This window comes from Lytechinus variegatus, chromosome 1 (genome assembly GCF_018143015.1).
Source record: "Lytechinus variegatus isolate NC3 chromosome 1, Lvar_3.0, whole genome shotgun sequence".
Classification (NCBI taxonomy): domain Eukaryota; kingdom Metazoa; phylum Echinodermata; class Echinoidea; order Temnopleuroida; family Toxopneustidae; genus Lytechinus; species Lytechinus variegatus.
Genome location: NC_054740.1, coordinates 33,801,098 through 33,815,292, shown reverse-complemented (window position 1 = coordinate 33,815,292; position 14,195 = coordinate 33,801,098). Strand labels below are relative to the sequence as shown.

At 34.5% G+C, this 14,195-nt stretch overlaps 1 protein-coding gene across 1 annotated transcript; it reads right to left on the bottom strand.

Annotated features, from left to right (window-relative positions):
- Nucleotides 1-709: 709 nt before the first annotated feature.
- On the bottom strand, nucleotides 710-11,170 carry LOC121412034. Its single transcript, XM_041604948.1, has 4 exons — nucleotides 10,711-11,170; nucleotides 8,309-8,458; nucleotides 7,005-8,060; nucleotides 710-1,960 (listed from the first exon to the last, which is right to left on the bottom strand). The coding sequence occupies exons 1-4, from the start codon at nucleotides 10,904-10,906 to the stop codon at nucleotides 1,830-1,832; spliced, it is 1,533 nt and encodes a 510-aa protein (XP_041460882.1). The 5' UTR covers nucleotides 10,907-11,170; the 3' UTR covers nucleotides 710-1,829.
- Nucleotides 11,171-14,195: the final 3,025 nt, after the last annotated feature.

The following is a 14,195-nucleotide window of genomic DNA, read 5'->3' as shown; positions in this document are numbered from 1 at the left end:
TAAACGTTTTTAGATACTAACTCCTCTATTGACAAAATTCTTTTTCCAGATATAAATGATATTTCTTCCCTAAGAGAAGCCTCTTTGCTATCTATTTTCATATTTCGTTTCCAGCTGACTGGAAAAGTTTTATAAATTGACTCTCTCAAATGAAAATCATTTATGTTTAAACCCTGTCTTTGAAAGTACGAAAATGGCCTTAAGTTTCCAACATAATCCATAATATGTTTCAATCTGTAAATATTTTTTTCATATATTTTTTGGTTAAATATGCATTTCCTTTCACTTCGTACAAATTTATTGTTAAAAAATATCTCATTTCCTTTATATGTTTCAGATTTTAAACAAAAATCCTTCGTCTCTACCCATACTTCTAAGAAATCTATATAAAATTGCGGCAATGCTATCTCCAACAATCCAAGGAAGTAATCACATGAAAATATAAAATTTCCTCCCAGATGTTTTGTGGCATAATTGAAATATTGTTTCCATTTCATTGCATTATTTTCTTTTAGTCTTTTAATCCACATAACTCTCTGTGCCTTTATTAACCATTGAAAATTCATCATTTTCAAGCCAGCTTGATGGTAATCTAAATACATCGTTCTTTTGTTAATCTTATTTCTGCCACCCCACAAAAAAGTAAAAGCCAACTGATCAAGCTCGACATAAACCCATTCTGGAATTGGTGTAAGAGATGCCACATATATGAATTTTGAAAAGATAAACTGCTTTAATAGTTGTATTTTGCCCATCAAAGTTAAATCTCTTTGCTTCCACCAGTTTAACAACTTCTTTATTTTACTTAATATTTCTTTATTTATTGATTGATTGATCGATTGATTGCTTTTATTTTCTCATTCACGTGCATTAGATATAAGTTCTCAATGTAATAAACACAAATGTAATATACAACAAATTAGTAATGCAGTATAAAAATTGGATAAATGATATCAAGAAAATGTACATGCATTAAACAAAATAACAAATTAAAAGAATGCAGCATATGCAGGAGACATCGTTGGCGGTTATGCTTGATAATGGTGATGATGGCGGCCTCTATTGAGAGTATTATACATGGAATATTGCGCCACATTTCACTCACTGGAGAATTAAAACAAAACTAGTAAGAGTGAAATTGTTTAACTTACTTCAACTTTATACATTTATTTATTTATTTATAAATTACATATTGACAAGGAAATGCGTTACTTAGCTTGAACAAAATTTCTTCAAAGTTTTACACTTTGGCATGTGTGTTGATGTTTGCAAAAAGTGTTCGATCGATGCTCGTGACGCAGAACGCTTTCAAGTACATAGAAAATGTATTGTCAAAAAAAATACACCAACCAAACAGTTTTTGTCGAAGATTGGTGAATCAAAACAATAGTTTCCTCCTGGGCTCTGGATAAACGATATATTTGCATTTTTTGTCAGCTCCGGTTTCCGGTTGGCCAATTTCCGACAAAAACCTCACAGCTGTTCATTGTCATGTGACCAGCATTTTCAATACATATACTGTGTTCTAGAATTTGTTCTGCCTGGCGGTGCGAAAACTCGCTAATTTCCTTCCCTGGACACAACAATCGTCTGGTGGATCTACCCCTGACTATCGTCCAATGACGGTGGCAAAGTTTTACCATATAATTACGAGGTAAGGAGCAATATTGTCTTTACATGAACTTTCAACTTTCAGCGTCATAACATCAGCACAGCTATTATAATTGCTATATGCGGGTGAACTTTCCAGCCGGCTTTCCTCTTCTTTTTTTACTGACCCTGAAAGGTATGTTTCATTATACACCTTTGTGGAGTGTGTGGGTTTTCGTTTAGCGCACCATGCGTTCCTTCATTTTCTCGGCAATTATTGATGGAATCATGAGACATAATCCAATGATTTCTACCCCTGCGATGAACATATATGAAGCGTTGAAAGATCCCCTCACATCTGCGACATATCCTGCACAAATCAATCAAGAATTCAATATTAAATTTCCAATGTTTCCAGGTGCCCGTTTCGTAAAGACTTACAATTTGGCAACTTCGAACCATGGACATGATGGAAGCCTTGTTTTGCTAACCTTGTTACTTAATAGGCCTAAGGGGTTTTCACTCCACGGCGGACTGATGATTAAAAAACACATCATATGTATTGAAAATGCCCGTCAAATGACAATGAACAGCTGGGAGGTCTTTGTCTAAATTGGTGAAACGGAACAGCAGTTACGTCCTCGGTTTTCGAGCTGACGAAAACTTGCAAATATGTCACTCGTCTAGAGTCCAAGGCGAAATTGCTTTCTTGATTCATCAACTTTCGACAAAGAATTCTTAGTTGCTCTTTGTCATGAAGGGCATTTGAAAATACATTCGCTATGTTCATGAAAGCGTTCTGCGTCGCAGTGCAAAACCCCAATGGCACAGTCACTGCAAAGGGGAGTCTTTGGGAAATGGATCCGTGAGCTTCACCTTTATCGAATGGAATAAACAATTAAGGAAAGGTTCATTAATTTGTTCTTGTCAGTGTATTTGGTTTAATACAAGCATTTCATCAAAGTCAAAAAATATTTCATATACCAGCATTGGTCATACAAAGGTATTATAATTTTATATATTGATGATCTACTTAATCCTCCTCACCCTGGTAAAACATTTTTGAAGAGCTTATTCTAGACTTTGGTAAAAATGTTCAGGACAGGAGGATATACAATTTTTTTTATGAAAAATATCAGCTGATTGTTTAGTTACCTCTGATTTAACCCCCACATGAAATTCTTAATGAAATCAGAGCCACACTCTTAGTCCAGGATAGAAGAGGCATAACCTTGTTTTTTTATATGTACAATATTTTTTGATGGTTTCTTGTCAATTCGAGGGTGCTGATTACGAATCTGAATGATGCCACTCGTGTAACCTTGAGCATTTTCCGCAAATTGGCAAAATCCAATATGGCCGCCAAAATATGCAAATTACCCATGAAAATCATAAAATTGTCCGCACATTGGCTGTGAAATGCATGAAATTGTGTGGCAGGAGTGAAATACAATCTTAAAAAATAATTTTTGACAAAATATTTATCTTCCTGATATTCAAAATGGCCGCCATAGGCCACTATCATGTAGAATATGAATAGGGAAAACTAATTTTCACAAAAATGAGCACTAAACTGCAAAAATCGCGATGTATGAAGAAGTAATATATGGAAATCATCATTACTAATGAGATATATTACTTATTATGTCAAATATGGGAAAATTGCAGTATTTTGATATCTAAAATAGCCGCCACTGGCCCAAACAGTATTGCGTACAATGGAAATGGGGGCCAAAAAATTCTCAAAAGTGATCACTAAAATGCTTATTATGAAGATTAAACAGTTGGAATACTGACTATAAACTTATTTTCTTACGAAATATATCATTCAGGTTTTAAGTTTGTGTTAAATATTGTATTTCGACTTTCAAAATGGCCGCCATCGACATTAACCGTATTATGTACAATGCAAAGTGGGAATCCAATATTCACAGGAGTGAGTACCATAAATGCACGTAATAGTGATCTATGAGTAAAATATTGTCTGAAAGCATAATTTGTATTAAGATATATCATTTATTCTGCCAGTTAGGTGATAAATACGGTTATTTTTAAGTTAAAAGGGCCGCTACAGTCCCTTACAGTATTATACACAATATGAATGGGAACAAATCATTTGAACAGAATTTGGCTTTGCTTGGTCAAATGGTGATGTATGAGTGGAATGTTGTCTGAAAACATGATTTATAACAAAATATATCATATCTTATGTAATTTAGGTGATAAAATTTATTTCAACATTCAAAATGGCTGCCATATGCCCTTTTTGTGAACATGATTTGTCTCCACCCAAAATGTATATTATACGATAAGTGCCTATGGTGGCCATTTTCAATTTAAAAATGCAGCATTTATCACCTTAATTACACAACATTATGATATATCTAGTTAGAAACCATGGTTTTAGACAATTATTCACCTTTACATCACAACTCACAATTATATGCAATATTTAGAGTCAAGCAAAGCCAAATTCTGTCAAAATTATATGTCCCATGCTACAATGTACACCATACTTTTAGGACCTATGGCAGCCATTTTGGATTTCAAAGTACACCATTTATTACCTCCACCATGTCCACGACCAATATGTGATGTATTTACTTAGAAATAATGTTGAAGACAATATCTTTACTCATACATGACAGTTATATGCATTTTATGATTCTCACTCTTGTGAAAATTAGTTTCCCTATTCGCATGTTATTTAGTTAGGGCTTGTAGAGGTTATTTTGAATGTCAAAATACAGTATTTATCACCTATATGAAAGAAGAAATGCGATGATTAAAAAAAATGTTTTCAAACAACGTTTTACTCATACAACAGGATTATATGGATGTCATAGTCAAGCAAATCCAAATTCGTACAAAATTATATGTCCCAATTCACATTGTAGATAATACTGTTAGGGCCTATAGGGGCCATTTTTAATTTCATAATACAGTATTTATCTCATGTATGACAAAAGAAATGATATGTCTTGCTATAAAACATGTTGTCAGACAATATTATACTCGTAGATCACAATTACATGCATTTTATGTTTCTTACTCGTGTTAAAATTAGTTTCTCTATTCGCATTGTACATGATGAATATAGGGGCTATGGCGGCCATTTTGAATTTCAAAATACAGCATTTAATACACATAAATGGCATATTTACAACTATGTTTTTAGTCAGTATTTCAATCGTTTATCTTAATAATATGCATTTTAATGCTCAATCTTCTCATTTTTTTGGCCCCGGCCATTGCCATTGTACATAATACTCTTTGGGCCAGTGGCGGCTATTTTAGATATCGAAATACAGCAATGTTCCCATATTTGACATAATAAGTAATATATCTCATTAGTAATGATGATTTGCATATATTACTTCGTTCATACATCGCGATTTTTGCAGTTTAGTGCTCATTTTTGTGAAAATTAGTTTTCCCTATTCATATTCTACATGATAGTGTAAACAATGGCCTATGGCGGCCATTTTGAATATCAGGAAGATAAATATTTTGTCAAAAATTATTTTTTAAGATTGTATTTCACTCCTGCCACACAATTTCATGCATTTCACAGCCAATGTGCGGACAATTTTATGAATTTCATGGGTAATTTGCATATTTTGGCGGCCATATTGGATTTTGCCAATTTGCGGAAAATGCTCAAGGTTACACGAGTGGCATCATTCAGATTCGTAATCAGCACCCTCGAATTGACAAGAAACCATAAAAAAATATTGTATATATAAAAAAACAAGGTTTGGTCAATTTCCTATGGGGCCTATCCTGGACTATCTTGAGAACTGAGGAAACCCTAAATTATGCATAAATTATTTTACTTAAACCATGTGTTCCAGAAAAACTAATAGCTTTTTGGAATTCCTCCATATTATAAACACGAATGGGGACAATTGAAAAAAGTTCATGTAAATAACTTTAAGTGCACTATAATGACACGTGTGCGCTCTATTTATTTCAAGTTATTTCATACAGCAATAGGTTTAAATGATTTCTTGTATAAAATTAAAAGAACTTGGGACTCCCCTAATTTTTCATTTTGTAACAGTGACCCGAAAACCTATTTACGTCTTTATATTGACAGTCCTGTTGTGAAACCCACTTGGGATGAAATTATGAAAGCTGTTATTAAAGAAACCTCTAGAGAATGTTTTAAAATCTGAAAAGATGTTCGGTTATATTAATGATAAATTTTATTTTTTCATATTTGTTTCTTTAACTTGAATATTATATCTATATAATGTACCTCTGTCGAAACTTTCAAAAATCTTCTAAAAACTTTGCTATTTAACTCTTAGCTCTTTATGCGCCTTGAGCATTCTACAGAGTGGATTTGGCGCTTTACAAGTCTCATTATTATTATTATCATTATTATCATATTTGGAAATTCGGAACTAGCCACCAACTTTTTAAGGTTACAATAAAGCATATTTGACCTTTAACAAGGATATTGAATATCATATCGCCAAGAAAAATAAACTTACAAGTCATTTTCGGAAATGGAGATTTAAGTTGTAAGATATTCCATCATTATTAATTTAGTAACCAAAGAATGCCTTAATGTGCCTTTTGGGGATGGAATTCAATTAATCGTTAATGATAGGTAAATTAGCTTATTGTTATCCCTCTATTATTACATTATTGCCTGTACTATAGGGGATGATGAATACTTAGAAGAGACAAAGTGACTGATTTTACCACTTGTTTTTCAATTATGTACTTGTTTAATGTAAACTAATAATGTGTATGCTGCTCTTTTATTTTTCTTATCTAGGTTTTTTTAATTACTTATATTGATTATTTGTGATTTGTTACATAATATCATGAAAACCCAATACAAACTTTTTTTAAATACATAAATAAAGCAAAGGTTAAGTGCAAGATTTTTTTTTTATCTGAGATAACGTTTCACAATGAGTTGGGATTATTTGAGGTTTAGACAAAAATGAAGACAGTCAAATTTCTCCTTGTAAGTCCCACCTGTGATGATGACTAGAAATCCATCATTATGCTACAGACATTAAAATCCCTTAGAAAAAAGTTCCGTTAATTATCTTCATTGCATTGTTGCCGTTTCACATATTACTTAAGCTTTCTCGGCTGTTCTAAAGTAAATTTGAATCAAATAGTGATGATAATTTTGATGCCGAATATGGTTATGAACATTAATTATTATTTTAATTCTTATCTTCAAAATAATGCTATTATCGATACATCATTAATATCGTTAACAATATTATTATGATTATCAATAGTAGGTCTGTTATCATTTTTACTATGATCATGACAATTATGACAAGAGCAATATGCCTTCTGATGATTTCCAGTGTTGGTGAAAATGATAAATATTATTAGGGTATAATATATATTTTTTTAGACATGGACTTTACGGGTCTTACCACATAACAAAGATCCGAAGAAGAATCCAATTCCACAAACAATCTCATAAGAAGCCAGAATCACCGGGAAATGTGCCCGAGGCGCTCTGTCCTTACAGATGACCAACGACAGAAGGTTTCGTTGGGCAATCGTGAATGCCGAGATGAATGAAGTCACAATCATGACAGCAAATCTTGGAGCGAAGATATTCCACAAAAGTGATAAGATGTTGAGTAAGGTAAAGAAAAGAAACAAGGATTGGCCAGATAAAAGCTTAGATTTCTCGAAGTATCCGCCTAAAATTCGGGCTACGAATATTCCAGCCCCCGCAGAATAAGGAAGCCACAGTATCTGGGATGTAGGAATGTCAAGAGCAATCGCACATGGGATGAGATATGCATACCAACTAGAGTCCACCATATACAATACAAGTGTGACCAGCATAAGGAGAATCATCCAGCGATCTTGATTATATATGGAGTCTGTGAAGATTCGATACAAATTAGAACAATCATTCAGACATTTTCGCTTAAACCCTTTTTCTAACATAACATGCATGTTAGACACGCCCGTGATTCTTTTACCAGTAGCTGATTTTTCAGGTGTTACCTCTTTGATGTCACTTAACCTTGCGTTCTCATTTTCTGATCCGATTCCATCATTTGCCGGTTTTATTTCAGCGTAAATACCGCCAACCTGTGATTTATCCCCGTCATTGTGTGTTTTTTCCTGGATACTTGATCTTGAGATAAGCGCTTCTTTTTCAGACCTATCAAATTGGTCTTCAATTTCTTCATCGTGGGTGTAGAAGGGCCCAAAATCGTTATGTACGACGCCCTCTACGTCGAGATCAACCATCAAGACGAAAGGTATAAGGTGCGCCACGATAGCTCCAATAATCATCAGGGACCCTCTCCAGCCATAAATCCTCATCAGGTAGTCTGCGATCGGGGGAACTAGAGCCACTCCGATGGCGTAACCTGATGTACCAATTCCATAGAAGACTGCAAACGCTTCTCCAGACTGATCGCTCAGAATGATTACCAATGAAATTTGCAGGATGCTGGAACCAAGACCTGCGCAGAGAGAAGGGTGTTTCATCATTATTTATTATTATCATCATTATTATAATTGTGATGATGATCATCATCTTCATTAGTCAGTGTCATTACTGATATCTAGATTGCCCTTTCTATCAACGTTACAAAAGTTTTTCTCTATTGATCAGAATAAACAACATGACATCAATCGATTGCTTACTGGAATCGGGTTGCCCCTGTATGGGAATTGGAGAATGTAGTATAGTCAAGATTCATTAACATACCAGCAACTGATAAGAAGACAGCTAATTCTATACCATTGGTTGCAATGGATACAAGAAGGAGTCCTCCTGTTGCGAGTATTGCACCTGTCACCAGAAGACATCGCCGGAACCCGCCGTGGGGTCTTCGATAGATGTACGCAATTACAGGACCTGTAGCAATCGAGAAAATGCATATAAAATGAATGAAAAGAACATAGTCATAACTTAAATCAAGGTTCCCAGAGCTATCTGCCCTTTCGAAAAATTGGTGATGCCGAAAAATGTCTCTACCGGGAATCGAACTCGGGCCCCCAACTTTGAACGCCGATGCCTTAACCCCTAGACCACAGAGAATAGGATCGGGGTTGCCCTAGCCACTAACCCGTCTCTATGGTTTAGTGGTTAAGGAACCGACGTTCAAAGCATTGGGCCCGGGTTTGATTCCCGGCAGAGAAATATTTTCGGCATCACCAATTTTTCCAAAGGGCAGATTGCTCTGGGGAACCTTCATTTAAGCTGCGCCTACCATTGTTCTCTTCATTCATTTCTTTTTTATATCGCAATCGAATAGTCCATGTAAATGCGAGTTCCAATTTTCATTTGTGAGAACGAACATTTATTTGTCTTAGACTCTATTTTCAGTCGTTTCGCTTATTTTTTGTGATAACATAATTATATTCCTGCAAAAGCATGTAAATCTGTGAATGTGTTTTTGGCCAAGAATTGTTTTAATTCCGCATAAACTTATGTTTCTGCGGATGTCTAATACTGTGGTTGCTTTTATTTCTGTAGTTTTCTTATTTTTTGAAATTGTTTTATTTGCGAGATTCTCTATTTTTAAACGATGACATTCGTTTGTAAAATATACTGCTATTTCATTCACGATGTTTTTTTTTCTGAATGGGTCTTATGTTTGTAAAAATATTTTCTCTATGATTGACAAGGTTTATTTCTGATGTGTCTTCGATTGATCAATTATATCCTTTTCGGGTTAAATACCTATTTCTGGCTGAAAATGTCTTATTCGACCTTTCTGAATGTTAATATTTCTGAGACACTACTTTTATTTCTGAGAAACGGCAATTTTTTTCTAAGAGACTGCATTTATTTCTAAAAGACTACATGTATTTATTTCTGAGAGCTTCTTTATTTTTTTTAGATTTATAATTTTGGCCCTTTTGGCTGCCCATGTATATGTTGGTGTCTACACGATGTTTCAAGTTTCAAGATGGGTCAAGTAATGATTTTGGACTAGTAACTAAAATCCAAGATGGCTTCCAAAAATGGAGTCCAAAATGGCTGTTGGTACCATAGAGATATATACTTAAAGGGGAATCCAGCCTTGGCCATAAAATGTTGTGTTGGGAAGGAGAAAAATAAATTAAACAGAATGGTGAAAGTTTGAAAGAAATTGGACAAGTAATAAGAAAGTTAAAGCTGCTTTAAAATTGAGATCACTAATACTATGTAGATTTCAAATTGGCAACTGAGTATGTAAATTATGACAAGGGGCAAGGACAACTTTCCCATAGGCCATGTACTTTATTATCAGGGATTTGTGGTTTTCTCCTAAGTACCAATTCCCCTGGGGCAGTAATCTAAATATAACCCATGTAGTATATTGTTTTATGTCCTCATGAACGAAAAATATAATTTGAAATGAAACTTTTGGGAAAAATGACATTTTAGCCATAATATGTATTGGAGTACATGGAAGAGTAGTCCTTGCCTTACATCACTATGACATCCCATATGCGGCCAATTTGAAATCTCCATGGGTATAGTGATTACCAATGTTTACAACTTTTAAAAATTCATATCTTTCTTTTTGTTTGTCCAATATTGTTCAAACTTTTACCTATCAACTTGTCTGATTTTTCTTTTCCTTATTAAAACAAGTTTTTATTTGGGTTGGATTCCCCTTTAATAACGCCTAATCAGTATACATCTCTATGGTTGGTACTCATAAATGAACATATTTCATTTAATATCTGCCTGACAGATATGATATTGGTGTCTAAACCATGGTTTAAAGAGTCAAATAATATATTGGGACAAGTTACAAGGAATGTCAGTGGTCCAATAGGCCTATGTAAAAAAAAAATGGCTTCCAAATGGAGTCTAAATTGACTGCTGTTACTGGAAAAATGTAGTTCATTAATATCCACCTGGGAGATGATTATTGTGGTGCCTACACCATTTTTTTATTGTCAGATTTTTGGGCGGCCGAATTATTGCCCCCCCCCCCCTGTGGAAAATCCTAGGTACGCCACTGTCTGTTGATATGTCTTAATAAATACAAATGCAAATCCTTGTTTGTTTCGATAGCAGGTTGAAAAATGTGAAAGTTGCTGAATTTTCTATAATGGAATCACCCTATTCCATTTTTTTTTCACTTTACACCAAACTCGGATTTCGTTTACCTGGAACGAATGAAAGTGCTTCGAATAATCCAATAGCAAGACCAATATCAGTCAACGATAGTCCTAATGTTCGCTTCAGGTCAGGTAGATAAACCCCAATGCATTTTACAGTTCCTATGAAATGACACGTCTGAAGAAACAAAGCCAAGACCGTTTTAAGGGCGCTTGAATTCCTGAAAATCGAACAGGTTTCCATCTCATTTCTGACAAGTTTCAAGATGCGATTCTTTTCTTACAGCGTAGTTCTTTATTCCCAAAAAACATCTTTCAGCGAGGTTCTCGTATCCGGAGTTATCCAGGATCGCTAGTTGCAAAAACTTAAAAAGAGTCTGACTACTAGATACTTTGTTTCTTCACGGGGTGAACTTTGCTATAGTAATCATTCCTATCATCCGCATAGGCAATACAAGATTAATGATTATTCTCTATACAGTAATCTGACTTCAGATCACCACAATATGTGCGATGCTATATCATTGCGTACAATATTTCCTTGCTTATAAACCCTATAGTTAAAAATTACCATGAAGTATCGCACCCGAACCGAATCGGTGAATAGACAAAATATAAATATAATAGAATTTGCTGTTGAAGTTTTGTCCGGAATTTTGTATTGTTAAGGTGAATCCAACTGGAAAGGGCCTAAAGGCATGTAGCATATATTTTTTTAAATGTTTTTTAGCCTTTATTCAGATAATATCACATTTTTCATGCATATACAAAATAAAGTGAAGTACATGTATACAGCAATATAACAAATGAAATATTTTTTTAACAAAGATTATCACAACGCATAATACAAACAGAGAAAAAAGTTATTTTCACATGTGGTTACTGTAAATAATGCGGTATTGTATGCTGAAAAAAATCCAAACATAAAGACTTTTTAAATTCTGAGCAAATAATAAAATTGATATATATAATACTTTGTTTGATAAAGATGTGAATAGGCTATCCCATTATATATATATTGTCTCCCCCCACGTTCGAGGAGAGATTTCAACACCCCCACTGCAAAAAAACTGGTTACAGTTGTCAGTACTTCACTACAGATTAGGAATTAATATTTGTTTTATTGCTTACTCTCAAAACAATTACTGTCCTTGTATTACGAGTGAGGAAAGCGAGCTAGGGAAATATAACACAAGAACTATTTATATGCCATCAAAATATTTACTAAGAAATACCCGGTTATCTCACGTATGGTACTTGCTACCTTTCATAAAAACGTCATTGATAGCAGTGTATCCATTAGCATACCTACGGCAGACTCCCCCCCCCCTGACGAGTCACAACCCATGCAAGGGACGTATCCCCCCCCCCTGTGGCCTTCTCCTTTGAACCTTTTTTTTTTGCTTGTCAATTTTTTTCTGGTACAACAAAATCCTTTATTTGTGGTTGAACACCTTTTTTCATATTATTGTCATTTTCCATATCATTTTCATATCATTTTTTATCATATAAAATCTTGTGAAATGTAATAAATTCACCTCCCAACACTTCAAAATCAATTGAATGCGATCCAGTGATTTTCCTTTTCTCATTTTTCTCTAATTTTACTATGTGTGAATATTGACACGTAAAAGTCGTAGTGATATACGCTATAAAAAACAAAATGTTCGATTATTTTATTTCGATAATTATCATTAAAGAACGTTGTAGACATAGGGTCAACGGCGCCGGAAGCGGGGGGAAAAGAACCCCCCCAAAAAAAAAAAAAAATTGGGGGGGGGGGAAAAACGCAAAACGACATTTTGCCCCCCCCGCAATGTGCCCCCTAAAAGTAGAAAAATGATAAATTATTTAAGGACAAAAGTAAAAGATGAAGGCACTTTTCTGCCTAAAAGTTGTCATTTCCATTGTCAAAAATGAAAAGATGTCGCCCCTGACGGGGCAATTACATATCATAGTAAGCCTCGCGTCTTTTGACGAACATGTCCCTCTGTGAAACATACCTTTGATAAGCCCCTTTTCCATCTTATTACAGTGTGATAACGTTTAACCTTTTTAGTAGACTGCAAAAAAAGGATGAACGCTGCATTTTTAAGTACAAATGTCCCACTTGGCACAAATGTTCCTTGAGTCAAAAGAAAAAGATTCATCCAAAGAGACACGCTGTATCTATGCAAATAAGCAAGTAATTTGCATAAATTTGCATATTAGGTCGATATAGTGAAAACAAGTATGTAAGAATATTTATTTAACCAGAACTGCCCTAAAATTGGAAATAAAGACTTAGGGTAAGAAAGGGAAGAAAACTGACATAAAATGATTGGGATATCCTTTTTTATTATTACCTAATTTACATGAATTATGGAAATTATAATTTAAAACAGAATGTTTTTTTCATGAATCCTGAGCTGTTTTATAAATAACAGCAATTAATACACAATGTCAACATTCTACATGGAAGAAAATATATTAGCGAAAACATCGATATGCTTCATGACAGTATTAGTGTCTTAATTTGCTTAGAAAGAGGGCAAATATGTCAAAATGTATGACTTGATATTGCGCTATTTTATTAAAACAGACCGAAACAACCTCTGTGTCACAGTCACACTCACGAATCGGACAAAAAAGCGATCAATGGTATGTCATTCGAGATAACACAATCTCAACACAATAGCTACCATCGGCTTCTCGTATTGCTTTTGTTTGTGTGTCTGCCACACCGTAATCTATGGTATATATAGATTACACGGGTCGTGTAACGTGGTACAGTGGTAAGAGCATTGGACTTATAATCGTAAGGTTGTGAGTTCGAATCCCAACTCTGCCATTGTCTCCACTTTGATAAAAAGGCCCGAGAGTGATATCTGTCGTCTATAACGTCAGCCACTATGACTGATTAACCTAGACGTAAAATGTTTCATAGGTAATTGGTTTTATACCAGCTTGGCGTTTACCAGCAAAATGCTGTCCTGCCGAGTTCCTACGGGAGTTACCGCAAACAGAAACAGATACGGGCAAAATGCATTTCGGTATCGGTAAAACACTATTAATTTTGTTTTATTTGTTTTCTAATTTGTTTCTCTTGGAAAATTTACAGGAGACATTGCTTTTCAGGTTACTGCTTTTGAAGCTCTGGCACATGAATCATGACGAATGTACCCCACCTCAATCCATATTTTAACTTTGTTAAAATATATTATTTTTTGGAGACCCCGAAGTGGCAAAACTGCATTCCCCCGCGGCATTCCCGCTACTTTACAAAACCAGTTTGACTTGTATTATCGACTTGGAAAAGACAGATGTATGAGACATCAGTTAACATGTTTCCTGAAGATAGTTTTTTGTTTGTTTATTTAAGCCTACGTCTACGGGAGCCCTCCGAATTTACCCCATCCCCTCTCTGTATTTCGACATTAAATATATCGTGTTTTAAAGCCACCGGCAATGCAAATTGCGTTTTGGGTATAATAAAGCAACTTTTATATCTACATTTCATATTCATCTATATTGATATTATTATTAATAAAATT

What these genes read in the sequence shown, in the direction of transcription:
- LOC121412034 (XM_041604948.1), bottom strand. Translation starts at nt 10,906, where the DNA reads ATGGAAACCTGTTCGATTTTCAGGAATTCAAGCGCCCTTAAAACGGTC. An exon ending in AGCACTTTCATTCGTTCCAG is followed by an intron (nt 8,459 to 10,710) that starts GTAAACGAAATC and finishes CGATTGCTACAG; the next exon opens with GTCCTGTAATTGCGTACATC. An exon ending in CTTCGGATCTTTGTTATGTG is followed by an intron (nt 1,961 to 7,004) that starts GTAAGACCCGTA and finishes TGATTTGTGCAG; the next exon opens with GATATGTCGCAGATGTGAGG.